This window comes from Suncus etruscus, chromosome 9, assembly GCF_024139225.1.
Source record: "Suncus etruscus isolate mSunEtr1 chromosome 9, mSunEtr1.pri.cur, whole genome shotgun sequence".
Lineage (NCBI taxonomy): Eukaryota > Metazoa > Chordata > Mammalia > Eulipotyphla > Soricidae > Suncus > Suncus etruscus.
In genome coordinates, this window is record NC_064856.1 from 67252745 (window position 1) to 67269024 (window position 16280).

The 16280-nt window shown below is 41.8% G+C and overlaps 1 protein-coding gene across 1 annotated transcript in view; it reads right to left on the reverse strand.

Moving 5' to 3' along the window:
• PIK3C2A (phosphatidylinositol-4-phosphate 3-kinase catalytic subunit type 2 alpha) overlaps nucleotides 1-16280 on the reverse strand; it is a 118464-nt gene that overhangs the window by 82784 nt on the left and 19400 nt on the right. The window contains exon 2 of the mRNA XM_049780982.1: nucleotides 7895-9026. Coding sequence (XP_049636939.1) covers nucleotides 7895-8965 — 1071 coding nt within the window. The 5' untranslated portion in view covers nucleotides 8966-9026. The remainder of the gene's footprint in view (nucleotides 1-7894; nucleotides 9027-16280) is intronic.

Below are 16280 nucleotides of genomic sequence, written 5' to 3' on the forward strand. Positions count from 1 at the left end.
GAAGTTAAAATATAAAGCAGGATGCAAATATCAAACACATTGGGGGGGCACACCGAGCAGTGTTCAGCAGTTACTCCTAACTCTATGCTCAGAAATTGCTCCTGGCAAGCTCGGGGGACCATATGGGATGCCGGGATTTGAACCACCATCCTGCATGCTAGGTAAACGTCCTACCTCCATGCTATCTCTCTGAGCCCCCAAACACATATTTTTAATGTAAAGATAATGTCTTTACAGTTCCTCTATTTTCATTCACTGCTTCCCACTTAATGTTGTAGGAATGTGAAACCATTCTCAAAGTTATTCAACCAGCTATAATTTTCACTTAAGAGACATCACTTTCACAGGATTTTTAGTACTTTCCATAGTATATTCTTATATTACTAATGCTTTTTCCTTAATTGTGATTAACGTTCATTATTAGCTTAAAAAGAAAGATTGTTTAAATGAATTATATTGGCCTCAAACCTGTATTTACTAATTATATACAAAAATTCGTGTTATTGAAACAAACACGGTAGAAAACAGACTGCACTACTACTAACAAATCTGGTCTGACACACTTCAAGTTAGACAATCTAATCTAAATTTATTTTGCAGAACTTCCCAAATCATTTCTATGTTTCAGTATGCCTGAATCATATCCTGTTCCTATAATATGCATGATTAAGCTATCCTGCCTCTGAACTTTTTGTTTGTCTGCAATGTCTACCTGCTAACTTGCTTGCCCTCACATCACATGAGAAAACCTATTAAAGGTGCTAGTAATGTTTTTCCATGATAGATCATATGTCTTGATTCAATCTCTGGCATAAACATATGAAAATAAGGAAAGGAAAGGTGGGAGGGAGGGAGGGGGAAAGAAGGGAGGGGAAAGGCGGGAGAGAGTGAGAGAGATCAGCAACCAATCGCTTCTAAGAGTTTAATCTGACTAAATACCTTTTTATCATATCTTGTAATATGTTTAGCTTAAAGTGAAGGCTCTTTGAAAAATCAAATATTATTGAATCTTAGATATTTTAGAACTTTATATCCAACTCAAAGGGCAACTCCTGGTTCATTTAGAAAGGGACTGTGGACATAATACAGGAATTAAGGTTTCTGCCAGGTATGAACCCTGACACCACATGTGAAAACTGCTAACCAGAATGTAAAGCTAAGAAGTAAACCCTGAGCACAGCTAGATATGACCCAAAAACCTCTCCAAAAAAAAGTTAAAATTTGCTTACATACATTTGTGATGAACTTGACATAGCAGTTATCAAACATGATTTTAGGGAGTTTTATTTACACTTCATAAAGTTTTTTCATTCCCACCCTTATAAGCAACAATTTCTTTAGAGTCCTAGTGGCCCTAGTTAGAAAATCAAATTTGAAACCAAGATGTCGTTTCCTTTCTGAAAAAATATATAGATATTCCTTTAAAACAAATTGGATACTGAGCTCTCATATGAGAGCATATATGAGCTCTCATATATCAATAGTAGAGATATAACTTAGAAACAAAAAAACACAATACAAAAATGCCCTCTGCACTCCTATGTTCATTGCAGCACAATTTACAATAGCCAAAATATGAAAACAACCAAGGTGCCTGACAACAAATGAGTGGCTAAGAAACTGGTACAGCTACACAATGCAGCTATTAGGAAATATGAGGTCATGAAATGTGCTTATACATGGATAAACACGGAGATTTTTATGTTGAATGAAATGAATCAGAAGGAGATAGACATAGAACAATATCACTCATCAGAGGGATATAAGAAAAATAAAAGACAGTATGGTAATAATATCCAGACACTGGAAGAAAGACCAACCAATGACATGAAGCTTACCACAAAAAGTAATAAATGAAGCTACCAGTAACTGCACTGTCAACTACCATAGCAATAAGTTGGAACTGATCACTCTGGTGAAGAACTGGATGCTAAAAGGAGGGGATAAAGTGATATGCATGAAGCCCCCTCATTGACAGTAGTACAAATAGAGAGAGAGAGAGAGAGAGAGAGAGAGAGAGAGAGAGAGAGAGAGAGAGAGAGAGAAAGAGAGAGAGAGAGAGAGAGAGAGGGGAGAGAGGAAGGAGAGGGGGGAGGGGAGGGGAAGGGGGAGGGGGGAGGGGAGGGGAAGGGGAAGGGAAACCTGTATTTTTGCTTACCACAAAAAAATAACCTAAACATCAAATCATCCCTTTGGGAGGCTGATGAAATGGCTCAAAGTGATAGAATACATGTTGGGATGTGTACAGGCTGAGTTCAATCCCTGGCATGTCATGGTCCCATGAACCCTTATACCTGCACCACTGATCTGAACGTTGCCTGCAGTTGTCCCAAGTCCCTAACACTAACGAAGTTTGTTTTTAATCACCCCTTTCAACTTTTAAGAGAAAGGTTAAGATTCTTGCTTTGCAAGCAGGTGACCTTGGTTCAATCCTCAGAACAAAGCCACAAGTCCCCAGATTGTTCCTGGCAAGTTCAAATTCTGGGAAGAGTTGGTGTTTGAGTTTAACAATGGGGGTGGGAGACAGGATGTGTGTCCTTGTTCAAAGGCAGTGTGGTAGGAAAATTTTCCAGTTTACTGACAGCAAGATCAGCCTTTTAATTTTAGGTTTCTGATTTTGGGGGATTTGGGGGGGGGGGGTGTTGGGCCACACTCGATAGCCCTCAGGCATTATTCCTGGCTCTGTGCTCAGAAATAGCTCCTGGCAGGCTTGGGGACTATCTGAGATGATGGGTGATCGAACCTGGGCCTATCCCAGGTCGGCAGTGTGCAAGGCAAATGCCCTACCAGTATGTTATCACTCAGGCCTCCAGCTTTTTAATTCTATTCAGGTCTTCAACTAACTACACGAAGCCCACCAACTTTAGGAAAGGCAAGGCAAGGCAAAGCAAGGCAATCTGCCTTTACAGTCTAGTGATTCAGACTTGACAGACTTGAAACACCCTTAAAAGCACAATACAGAATGTTTAACCAATGGCCATGACCACTCCACAGTCCAGTTGAGTCGATGTAAAATTAATCATTGAAGCATCTCAACCATAGATAGCAATGGAGAAGAGTCTTATCTCTCAAGAGTCTAGCCAGAAGCTTTCAAACTTTGTACCTTGAAGCACTGACAAAAGGAGAAAAGGTAACAGTAAAACAAACAACAAAATCTTAGAAGAATACCTCTGTTTAAAAGCTAGGTAAAGAATAAACTAGGGGTCCCGAGAGAGTACAGCAGGTTAAGGTGATTGCCTTGCAACTGTGCCTGTCCTAGGTTCAATTCCAGCACTACATAAGGTGCCCAGAGCCCAGCCCAAATCAGAGAGTGATCCCCGAGCACCACCAATTGTGCCTCCTCCCCCCGCCACACACACATAAAGAAAACTAGAAAAAATATAGCTAGAGTCAAACAGAATAAAATTTTTTGCTTCGAGGGCACACCTTGCTGTGCTCAGGGCTCACTCTTGTAAGGTCTCAGTAGACCAGGAATCAAATCCAGGACAGCCACATGCAAGCCAAGCACCCTACTCACTGTACAATTTCTCTGGCCCTCAATAGAACAGAATTATTTTTTAAAGTTATTTTAGTTTATTTATTGATTTATTTTTGATCACATCCAGCAGTACTTAGGGGTCATTCCTAGCTCCACACTCAGAAATCGCTCCTGACAGGCTTGGGGGACCATATGAGATGCCGGGATTTGAACCACCGTCCTTCTGCATGCAAAGCCTTACCTCCATGCTATCTCTCTGGCCCCCAGAATTTTTTTTTAATTGAAGAAAGCACTGAACATTTATTGTTCCACGTAAATTTCAAGAAGAGAATTTTAGGGGCCGGAGAGATAGCATGGAGGTAAGGCGTTTGCCTTTCATGCAGGAGGTCATCGGTTCGAATCCCGGCGTCCCATATGGTCCCCCGTGCCTGCCAGGAGCAATTTCTGAGCTTGGAGCCAGGAATAACCCCTGAGCACTGCCGGGTGTGATCCAAAAACAAAAAACCAAAAAAAAAAAAAAAAAAGAAGAAGAGAATTTTAAAGAAAATATTTGTTGCAAATGAGAAAAAGGGGTTGAGTACAGACTACATAATTGATCCTTAGTTTTAATGTTATAAGAAACTTGTTCTGCAACATACTAAGCACAAAGACAAAGAGAAACTGGAAAGACAGTAAGCACAAATTCCTTCTTAAAGAGTAATGGGAGGAGCCATAGCAATACAGTGGGGAGAAGATTCACTTTGCAATTGAGTCCTGACCAGGATTCAACCCATATATATGGAATCTCATATATATATATCCCCCTAAGAATCACCAGGGAGTAATTTCTGAGTGCAGAGACAAGAGTAACCCCCAAGCATTGCCGGGTGTAACCCAAAGAACAAGAAATGTTTTTTCAGAGTAATGAGTAAAAAGACTTTGGGGAGACAGAAATGATGTAAGATGAAAGATGCTTTGGGAAAAGGAATATGTTCCTTTCAAATCAAAATAGGAACAAATAAGAAAGGTCCTGCCCTTACTTTTTTTTTTTAATTGGGAGTGGCCTCTCAAGCTGTTTTCAGAAGGTCAGGGATTCCACAGGGTATTCTCTGCCTTTAGGGTTCAATATAAGGGCCAGAGAAGTAATGCTGTTTACTGTGGTGCCCAGAAAACTCAGACCACTTCAGCAGTGAGGGGGACCTCCAGGGTCACACTCTACAATGTTCCCAGGGCCCTCAAGACAATACCCAGTCATGCTCTGGGGACCACATATACCCCACATGTGCCCTAACCACTGTAACATGTTTCAGTCCCAACCTTACTACTTTTAAAAAGGTCATCTATTAGAAGAGATGGGAATGGTGGATTAAGGGTTTAAAAAAAGCAGTGATGGGGCAGGAGTGATAGCACAGTGGTAGGGTGCTTGCCTTGCACACAGCTGACCCAGGACAGATCTGGGTTCGATCCCAACATCTCATATGGTCTCCCGAGCCAGGAGTGATTTTTGAGTGCATAGCCAGGAGTAACCCCTGAGCGTCACCATGTGTGACCCAAAAACCAAAACCAAAAAAAAAAAAAAAAAAGGAAAAGACAGTGATGGGGCCAAAATAATAGCACAGTGAGTAGAGTGTTTGCCTTGCATGCAGCAGACCCAAGTTTGATCCCTGGCATCCCATATGGTCTCCAGAGTCTGTCAGGAGTAACCTCTGAGTACCACTGGGTATGGCCCAGAAACAAACAAAAAGCAAGATAAAAAAGGGCAGTGAGAACTTAAAATAGTTCACAGGGACTCATCAGTACATAAGAACATAAAAAAGGTACTGGAGAGATAGTATAGCAGGTAAGGCACTTTATAGATGTGTGGCCCAAACTGCAACCCCCCAATAAAAGACCACAAGAAAGGTTTAAAGCTACAAAAAAAAAAAAAAAAAGATTTGTGATGTTAACCACAAATTAAATGGAACATAACACCAAGATTTCAACTATAAACAATAAACATGAATTATGTTACTAATATTGAGAACAAAAATGGTCACCTCCTTGGGGCCTGTTGCAATAGCACAATGGATAGGGCTTTTGCATTGCATGCAGCCTACCCTGGTATCCCAAATGATTCCTGGAGCCTGCCAGGAGTAATTTCTGAGAGCAGAGCCAGGAGCAACCACTGAGTGCCATTGGGTGTAGCCCAAACACCCCACCTCAAAAGGTCATTTCAGAATTACAATTTTTCTTTTAATTTTACCACTTTCAGTAAGTTATTTAGAGTAACTAATAATCAGACAGATGATTAATTTTTCTTTATGATAAACAGGGTGGGGCCAGAAAAGGCAGTAAAGTATTACAACAGGTAAAGTATTTGCCTTGCAAATGGTCTTCCTGGATTAATCCCCAACAATCCGTATGGTCCTCAGAACACGGCCAAGAGTGACCCCTGATCACAAAACCAAAAAAAAGCCCTAAGTACAGCTAGCTAGTGTGTCACACACATACACACACCTCCATAAGAGGATAAACAATGAATTATTGCTGTAAATGGTGTTTTCCCCTTAAGGGAGAGCAGTGCCATAACCAGATGTGCAAAGGGCTTAGTCCTGGCTCAGTGTTCAGGAAGCATTCCTAACTAGCAGAGTTTTGGGGAATCTTATTTGGTGCTAGGGATAGAACTGGGTAAACAGGGTCCAGGATTAATAGTACAGCGATTAGGGCTTCTACATTGAAAGGTGATCCAGTTTTGATCCCTAGCATCCCATATAGTCCCTCAAGCCCCCTCATTCCTGAGTGAATCACCAAGAGCATAGTTGGATGTAACCTCAAAACAAAAGAACTGGGTTAACCATATGCAAACCAAGTGACTAAAACCTTGTACTCTCTCCAGACCCTGTATCAATATTAATACAACTTTTAGACAAGTTTATTATGCACAGATATTTGCAAAACTATTATAAATAGCTTTGTATCTACAAATCTACAGAATAGATCCCTTACTATAATCTTTTATATCTGCTCAAAGTACTATATTTATAGTTATAAATGTCCAGCTTAAACTTAAAATACCAGAAGTCAAGTTTAAGTACTATAATTTTCTCTGGTTTGGGACACAAAAAAATTTAAACTGAAGTATTCAGATTATTAACAAAACAAGAGACTAAAAGGAAACAGGAAGCTTGCTGAGTGAAAAGAAAAAAAACCCTTCAGAGTTTTTACAACAAAGCATAAAATCTTTACAGGAAATAAATACTTAAGGATGTAAAGTTATTTTAAAAAGCAGCCTCTGCAATCTCATTTTCTAACAAAAAATATGAACTTAATTTGAAATGGAGATGAACAATTAGGAAAACTTGTTAACTTTATGCCAAAAACTTTCAACATCAGCCTATTACCAGTGTTCTGTTCATTTTGCCCTTTTGACCGAAATCAGACCAAATTTTTATCTTGAGTACAAGTAAAATATTGTTTTTAATAAAAGTGTTTAGAACTTCTCAGATTAAAAAAACTTTTCTAGAGCTCCTACAGTTGATTCCAAACTTACTGAAGGCCACCAATAATTTACAAACTGAAAGGATGCACTATTAAATGTCTATATGTTTCTATTATATACTCATTCAATTTTAACAGTCTTTAAATTTCCCTCCCTACTGAACCTGCTCTACATTTAAGGTTATGTTTTTTATCAAATTTTTTTTCAAGTGAGCATAGAAATTCATACATATAAAGTGTGTGCATACAGAGGTAGGGTGTTTGCCTTACACATGACCAACCCAGGATGGACCCGGGTTGGTTCCTGGCATCCATATGAGCCCCCAGAGCCTGCCAGGAGCAATTTCTGAGTACAGAGCCAGGAGTAATCCCAGAGCACTGGCCCAAAAACCAAAAAAAAAAAAAAAAAAAAAAAAAAATATATATATATATATATATATATATATATATGAGACATGACAAAGATTATCCTAAATGTCTTCAATGATAGTCAGAACCTAACTCAAGAGATTTTTAATTATTTTTTTTTTTTTTTTTTTTTTTTTTTTTTTGGTTTTTGGGCCACACCCGGTGACGCTCAGGGGTTACTCCTGGCTATGCGCTCAGAAGTCGCTCCTGGCTTGGGGGACCATATGGGACGCCGGGGGATCGAACCGCGGTCCGTCTCCTAGGCTAGCGCAGGTAAGGCAGGCACCTTACCTCGAGCGCCACCGCCCGGCCCCGAGATTTTTAATTATTACTTACAATCCTAGCAATATAAAATTAATTTAACAAGTAGTTTTTCTACTGGCTCAAACACATTTATTAATCCCTTACCCATAATCTAAGACCCAAAATGCCTAAGAGCAAAGACAGAATGCTTAAAAAATTATTTTTTTTACTTGATATAGCATGCATATAAATAAGACTTCTACTATGCTACTACATTTAAGAAATTAGAAAACAACCAACCAACCATACCTGAGGTATTTGTCCTGGGATTTTTATAAGCTGAGATGTTCGAATATTTAAAGATTGGCTTCTAGTTACAGTTGCTCCAGAAAGAGATTTTCCATTGACCTTTCTTTCATGATTACTATTTGCTAGTGATCTCTCTTCAAGAAGAACAGCATCCCAAGGATCTTCTACTAATAAACCTGACACAATTTTCTCTTCTTCATGTTCTAACACTTCTACATTGTCCACCTTTGGCTTACTTAAAGGATCCAAGTCTAACCAATCAAATTTACTAATATCTTCACACTTTGGAGATGCCTGTAGATTATTCATTGTAGCTTTTGAATTAATCTCTAAATCAGTCCTAGCCTTTCCATTTTTTAAAAATTCTGAAGTGCTAGCTATTTTGTCAAACAATTTTGCCATGTCAGGACTGACTACTGGACGATAGATAGGTAAACATGCTTGTGGATGAAAGGAAGCAGCTGGTGCCAAAGGATACGAAAAGTATGGAGACTGTCCTGGAAGACTTAAATATATCGGTTCTGTAGATGGAAAAGTAGTAGGCAACCTTGGACTTAAGCCATTCTGGAATGCAGTCTGTTTACTACTATAAGTCGAATGATAAATAGAAGGCAAAGCAAAAGTGGAAGGTCCCGACAATCCAGGTGTCCATTGTCCTCTTTGAATAGTTGGTCTAAGATAGAGCTGTGCTGAAAATGAAGGGCTCAGAACAGGAGTAACTGGCAATACAGGTGTTCTAGTCTCGAAACTGTCATCCAGCAATATTTTCTCTAGTTCAGTTTGGGTGAGCTTTTCCACATCAATATCTACTGCTCTTTTTTTGGTATCTGATTCAGGAAACACCATGAGATCAAAATCATGTTTGTTATAAACTTGTGCTTTTTGTTTGGTACTGTTTGACAACACAAAGCTTGTTTGATTATCAGTCACTTGTCTGTCCTTTTGCAGCTTGGCTAGTGCATCTGCTTCCATCTGTAATGCTTCTTCTTTGTCCACCTCTTTTGTTCTTGTCTGTTCCAGATGTGAAGATGAACACTGCTTAAATCCATTATTGCTGGAAATCTGAGCCATGACCACTTAAACAACCAAAACTTATTTTATTCTGTTTTTTGTAGCTTCCAAATGGAAAGATCTATAAAAGAAAGATGACAATTAGGTTTTTAATATAAATTTAATTTTTTTTGCAAACTATTTCAGGTGATTTAAAGTCATCATTTTGAGGGGCAGATTCACCAGTATTCAAGGATTACTCCTTGCTCTGTATTAAAGATCATGCCTGGTATACTCAAACTACATGCGGTGCCAGATTTAAACCTGAGGCGAACCATGCAAGAAAGGCACCCTGTATAGGCACACTGTACATCACTCTGAAGTTAGGATTCAGTCACTTCCAAAAAATATAAGAAATAGATTTCCAGGGCCCATAGAGATAGCACAGCGGTAGGGTGTTTGCCTTGAATGCAGCTGACCCAGGACGGATGGTGCTTCAAATCCTGGTATCACATATCTCATCCTGGGGAGCCTGCCAGGAAATTTCTGAGCGCAGAGCCAGGAGTAACAACCCCTGAGCACCGTTGGGCGTGTGACCCAAAAACCAAAAACAAGGGGCCGGGCGGTGGCGCTGGAGGTAAGGTGCCTGCCTTGCCTGCACTAGCCTAGGACGGACCGCGGTTCGATCCCCCGGCGTCCCATATGGTCCCCCAAGAAGCCAGGAGCAACTTCTGAGCGCATAGCCAGGAGTAACCCCTGAGCGTCACAGGGTGTGGCCCAAAAAAACAAAAAAAAACCAAAAACAAATAAACAAACAAAAAATAGAGAAAATACAAAAGGAACACTTAAAAGGCATCTTATTTAAAAAAAAGGGGGGGGGGCCGGGTAGGTGGCGCTGGAGGTAAGGTGTCTGCCTTGCAAGCGCTAGCCAAGGAAGGACCGCTAGCCAAGGAAGGACCGCTAGCCAAGGAAGGACCGCGGTTCGATCCCCGGTGTCCCATATGGTCCCCCCAAGCCAGGGGCGATTTCTGAGCACATAGCCAGGAGTAACCCCTGAGCGACAAAAAAAAAAAAAAAAAAAAAAAAGATATCTTGGGGCCAGAGAGATAGCACAGCAGTAAGGTGTTTGCCTTAGGCGCAGAAGGAGATGGTTCAAATCCCGCCATCCCATATGGCCCCCCAAGCCTGCCAGGAGCGATTTCTGAGCAAAGAGCCAAAAGTAGCCCCTGAGCACTGCCAGGTGTGACCCAAAAACCAAAAACAACAACGGGCCCGGAGAGATAGCACAGCGGCATTTGCCTTGCAAGCAGCGATCCAGGACCAAAGGTGGTTGGTTCGAATCCCGGTGTCCCATATGGTCCCCCGTGCCTGCCAGGAGCTATTTCTGAGCAGACAGCCAGGAGTAACCCCTGAGCATAGCTGGGTGTGGCCCAAAAACCAAAAAAAAAAAAAAATACTTGCCCTGGGGCCAGAGAGATAGCATGGAGGTAGGGCGTTTGTCCAGAGTGCAGAATGGTTCAAATCCCCGCATTCCATATGGCCCCTGGGGCCAGAGCATGGCTCAGAGTGGTAAGCGCCTTGCCAGCACTAACCTAGGACAGACTGTGGTTTGATCCCCCCAGTGTCCCATATGGTCCCCCCAAGCCAGGAGCAATTTCTGAACATATAGCCAGGAGTATTCCCTGAGCATCACTGGTGTGCCCCCCTCCGAAAAAAAAAAAATCAAACTTGCCCTTAGGATAAGATAGTGCAGGGGTTAGCTTGTCTTGGACTCAGCCAACCCAGGTCTGATCTCCAGCAACAAATACGGTCCCCCACTCAAGGCTGAGTGTGATCCCAAGCCCAGAGTCTGGAGCATCTTGGGTATGGCCCAACCTCTGCCAAAAAAAACACTTGTCCTTGAACATAAGCATTAAATGGTATCTTTTATTGATCTACTAGTAAGAAAATTCTTGTTTATATCTCAAGGTCTCTTTACCTAAAGCATAATACTTATTAGCAGCATATGCTCAATGCTTTGTTTGTTTTTGGGTCACACCTGGTGGTGCTTAGGAATAACCATACGTGATGCTGGGGATTGAACCTGAGTTGGTTTCAAACAAGGCAAGCACATTATCCACTGTGCTATCGCTTTAGCCCTCAATAAATGTTTGCTTTGTTGTGTTGTTTTGTTTTGCCACTTCACTTGGTGCTCAGAGGCTACTCCCTGCTCAGTGTTCAGGGATTATATAATACCAGGAGCCTGCTGCATGCAAAGCACTCACTCCAATGAGTTCTCTTTCTGCCCCTCAATAAATATTAAATGAAGAAAGTCAGGGAAATTCCCACTGTTAATTCAAACATGAAAAGCCCAAGGCTTGATATTGTACTCAGTGATAAAACAATATGTACAGATACTATCTGGCCAGTATGATAGTACAGTGGCCAAGGCAGAGCCAGGAATAACCCTAAGTACTCCCAGGTATGCCCCCCACAAAAGAAAAAAAAAACCTGCTCGATGAAAACAATACTAGTGATGAGGACATAAACAGACATTTAAGGTTGATGTCTAGAGAATGTTAATTTGCAATTCTTATTATATAACTATAGATGGATTTGAGCAAGAAACTGTGACATTCATAGGCTATTCCAATGGTTCTTAAATAGTGGGACGCGAGGCCTCATTAAGGGGGGGCGCGTTTAACCTCAGCAAACACTGTCATAACAAGCTAAGCCCCGTATTTACCGGCATATAAGATGTGTAGGAGGAAAAAAATACTGTTTTTGTTTTGGGGCCATAAAAAAGGTGCCTGGGGTTACTCCTGGCTCTGCACTCAGACTTACTCCTGGGGGTAATAAGAGTAATATGATGGGCCCGGAGAGATAGCACAGCGGCATTTGCCTTGCAAGCAGCCAATTCAGGACCAAAGGTGGTTGGTTCGAATCCCGGTGTCCCATATGGTCCCCCCTGCCTGCCAGGAGCTATTTCTGAGCAGACAGCCAGGAGTAACCCCTGAGCACCGCCGGGTATGGCCCAAGAACCAAAAAAAAAAAGAGTAATATGAGATTGCCAGGAACAAACCCAGGTGAGACATATTACAAGGCAAACACTGTATCTGTTGTATTATCTCCCTAAGCCTGAAAAATATTAATAATAGAATCTAGGTGGTAGTTGTACAAGTATTCACTTTAAAATTCCTAAAATTGGCCACCTATATGTAAATTTTCACAATAAGTTGTTGGGGATAGTTAGAAAGGGCACAAATTCTTCCCATTCCAGTACAACACTTTTGGGGGGGTCACACCCAGCAGTGCTCAGGGGTTACTCCTAGCTCTTCCCTCAGAAATCGCTCCCTTGGCAGGCACGGGGGACCATACGGGATTCGAACCACCGGCCTACCTCCAAGCTACCACTCAGTGTCATTCCCCCCCCCCCCAGTACACCACTTTTGAAATGAAACTGTCACTCCTATCATAAAAGGGTTGAATTTAAAAGGTAGGTTTTAAATAGGTCTCCATTCAGTCTAAACTGATCTTGTGACTTTTTTTTTGGGGGGGGGGGCCACACCACGCTCCTGGCTTGGGGGACCATATGGGACTGGGGGGGGGGGATAGAACCGGGTCTGTCCTAGGTTAGCACGTGCAAGGCAGACACCCTACACCACTTGCATCACCACTCTAGCCCTGTGGGACTAGACACTGTGGGAACTAGAAGCTCAGGTAATCAGGCTTTACTGTTTCTACTTTTCCTTTAAGTGTAGCCAAGTGCTGCAAGTTCACAGATTATGAGTGCCAAGAATGAGTGGCCCAACAACCACCAAATATGTGAGTGAAGCCACAACCTTAAACCATACATCTACAGCCCAAATGACCATAGTTGCATAAGGGGCCCAAGGCTTTTATCAGTAATCCAGCCTGAATTCAAGACAAATTGCTAACCCGTCAAATTATTTCAGAATAGCAAGCTCTAAAGCAAAAAGAGTAACCCAAAAACCAAAACAAACAAACAAAAAAAAGTTCAGCTTGTTGGCTGAGAGTTCTACGCAGGGGTCCTCAAGCTTTTTAAACAGGGGGCCAGTTCACTGTCCCTCAGACCACTGGAGGGTCTGACTATAGTAAAAACAAAACTTATGAACGGATTCTTATGCACACTGCATATATCTTATTTTGCAATGAAGAAACAAAACAGATACAAATACAATATGTGGCCGGCGGGCCATAGTTTGAGGACCACTGGCAGCATTGTGAAGTTTGCCTTGGACACATGTGATTTGGATTTAAACCCCAGTTCAACATAAGGTCCCCTAAGTTCTACCAGGGGCACAGGTCCAGAGGTACACTCTAAGCATAGTCAAAAATGTGTCCAAAAAGAAACAAACTTTCGTCGAACAAGAGATATAGTACAGCAGATTGGGTAATCGCCTTTCAAGTGGCCAGCCAGGATTTGATCCCTTGCACTCCATATGGTTGTATGCCATATGTGATCCCTGAGCAGAGCCCATAAGCCCTGAACACAGCCAGATGTGACCAAAAAAACTTCAGAAAAATAAAGTTCAATGTTTCTCCCTGCTTAAGGGGGAAAATAAAATCTTTTGCCAGCTTATTTGGTGTTTTGGGTCCACAGGCAGTGGATTTCAGGGGTTGCTCCTGGCAATGCTCCAGGGATTATGCAGTACTAGGATTGAAAGTGGGGCCTCCCATATGCAAAGCATGTGCTCCAGCCTTTGAGCCATCTCCCCAGTGAAAAATATTAACATTTCCTTTTAGACTTTAGTAGCTTCTATTTTCTTTTTTCACTGCCAAACATTTCAAATGGGTGACCTAGAAAATCTTTCTTACTCTGCCTTGGAAAAATTAAGCTTGTCCTTCAGAATTCAATTCAAATATATCCTCCTTTCTGCTGCTTTTCAATTAAACAGTCATTCAATTAAGCATTCAATTAAAGCATTCATCTTTTCAGCTCAATTAAAAAATTATTATTTTTTATTTTTTTGGGTCAAACCCGATGGTGCTCAGGGATTATTCCTGGCAGGCTCAAGGAGCCATATGGGATGCTTTGATTCAAACCACTGTCCGTCCTGAATCAGCTGGGTTCAAGGCAAATTCCCTACCATTTATGCTATCTCTCCAGCCCCCCAAATTTTTACTTTTATCTTTATATACATAGAGAGTGAGAGGGGAGTCCATTCAGCCTCCTTTCTTCTTATGATAGAATCTATAACCAGTTTTTTGTTAAATTTAGTCACCACGCAACTACAGTTATTCATGACAAGATTTCAGGCACATTAACATCAACATTTCCCTTCACTAGTGTCCACTTCCCTCCACCCATGCCCTCCCCCTCACTCCCTCCCCATGAACCCCACTACAACCACCTTTTTTAAACTATATATCTCCCTTTTATTTCCCTGAGTTTGGAATAGAGCTAGACCATCTTTTCTCTCCCTTCCTCTCCACCCCAACTCCAAAGGATTCAGTTTGGTTAATATGATAGAGGAGGAAGGTTGGAGATGACAGCAAATAAATTCAGGAAACCCCAGAGAGTCTTTACCCAATCTCCTCTTTCCCCCACCCAACTCTTCTTTCTACAATCACATATACCCAGACTGCAGAATCAGGGCTTGCATACACCCACTTTAGCAGAATTAAGCAAGGCTGATTGCCCAGACAGCAACAAGGTACTGGCATGTAGCCATAGCCCAATATTAAGGAAAGTGGGAACAACAGAAAAGCACTGGGGTATATAGTCGAAGGGAGGCCCAAGACAAATACAGAGCATGAGGATCTCAAGAGTGCATAGCCGGAGACTAAGGAAATTTAAATGTCAAGGAACAGCTGGGGTAGAGGTCTAAGAGAGGTCCAGGAACAAAACTCTGGACTAGGAAAGTATACATTGGATAGAGAATGGCATAGAAACAAATGAATCACGGCTTCTGAAATTTGTAAAGTTTGTTACGGAGGTTACTAAGCACTACCAATGTTGCCCCCATTTATTAAGATTACCTGAGAATGAATCCAAATCAGAAGCAATCAAATGAAATGAAAGATTAAGGATCTTACACAACATATATTTATTCAATCCATACTCAAAGTCAGTTATTTAAACTATATAAATCAATAAACACCTCTATTTTTGAATTTGTTATTTTCATTTATTTTTCCCTAATTTTTATTGAGGCACCATTATGATTTACCAAGCTGTTCATAATAAATAGTTTCAGGCATTAAATATTCAAATACGGGCCGGGCGGTGGCGCTAAAGGTAAGGTGCCTGCCTTGCCTGCGCTAGCCTTGGACGGACCTCGGTTCGATCCCCCGGTGTCCCATATGGTCCCCCAAGCCAGGAGCGACTTCTGAGCACATAGCCAGGAGTAACCCCTGAGCGTTACTGGATGTGGTCCAAAAACCAAAAAAAAAAAAAAAAAGATCCTCTTGGGCCCGGAGAGATAGCACAGCGGCATTTGCCTTGCAAGCAGCCGATCCAGGACAAAAGGTGGTTGGTTCGAATCCCGGTGTCCCATATGGTCCCCCGTGCCTGCCAGGAGCTATTTCTGAGCAGACAGCCAGGAGTAACCCCTGAGCATCGCCGGGTGTGACCCAAAAACCAAAATAAAAAAAAAATAAAAATAAAAATATTCAAATACAAATCCCAACACCAGTGTGACCTCCCTTCACCAGGGTCCCCAATCTCCCACCTATCATCATAGCCTGCCTCCATGCAGGCACAAATTTATTTTATCTTGCTAGTTACAACAAAAAGGCAAATGGAATTATCAAAATTTAGATGTATACAGGTCAATTTGAAATGATTGTTCTCTTTCTCCATGGTGTTACTGAAGTCAGTTGTCTAAGGTACTAGGCTGTGGTTGGGTGCTTTAAGCCCCCTGTGTTACTATTTAGGCTCACTGAGCTTGGTAAATTACTATGTTAACTTTCCCATCAGATTTCCTATGATAGGATTGGGCTGATACTACTATTAAGATACTGGGGGGGAGGGGGAACGGGACTGGAGAGATAGCACAGTGGAAGGGCATTTGCCTTGCACACAGCCGTTCCAGGACAAATGATGGCCCAGCATCCTATATGGTCTCCCGAGCCTGCCAGGAGCGATTTCTAAGCACAGAGCCAGGAGTAACCCCTGAGGACCACCGGGTGTGACCCAAAAACCAAAAAAAGAAAAAAAAAATTCTGAGAGGGCCGGGGAATAGTATAAGGGGTAGGGTGCTTGCCCTGCATATGGCCATTCTGGCACCCCCAGATGGCCTCCCAAGTCCTGCCAAGAGTGATCTCTGAGTGCAGAAGCCCTCAGTAAAATGGGCTGTGATCCACCACAATGAGCAATCTCCAGCTGCACTATATCCAGATGCTCAGGGACAGTCAAACAGAAAACACAAGACTAGGGTGAGAGGAGAAAATC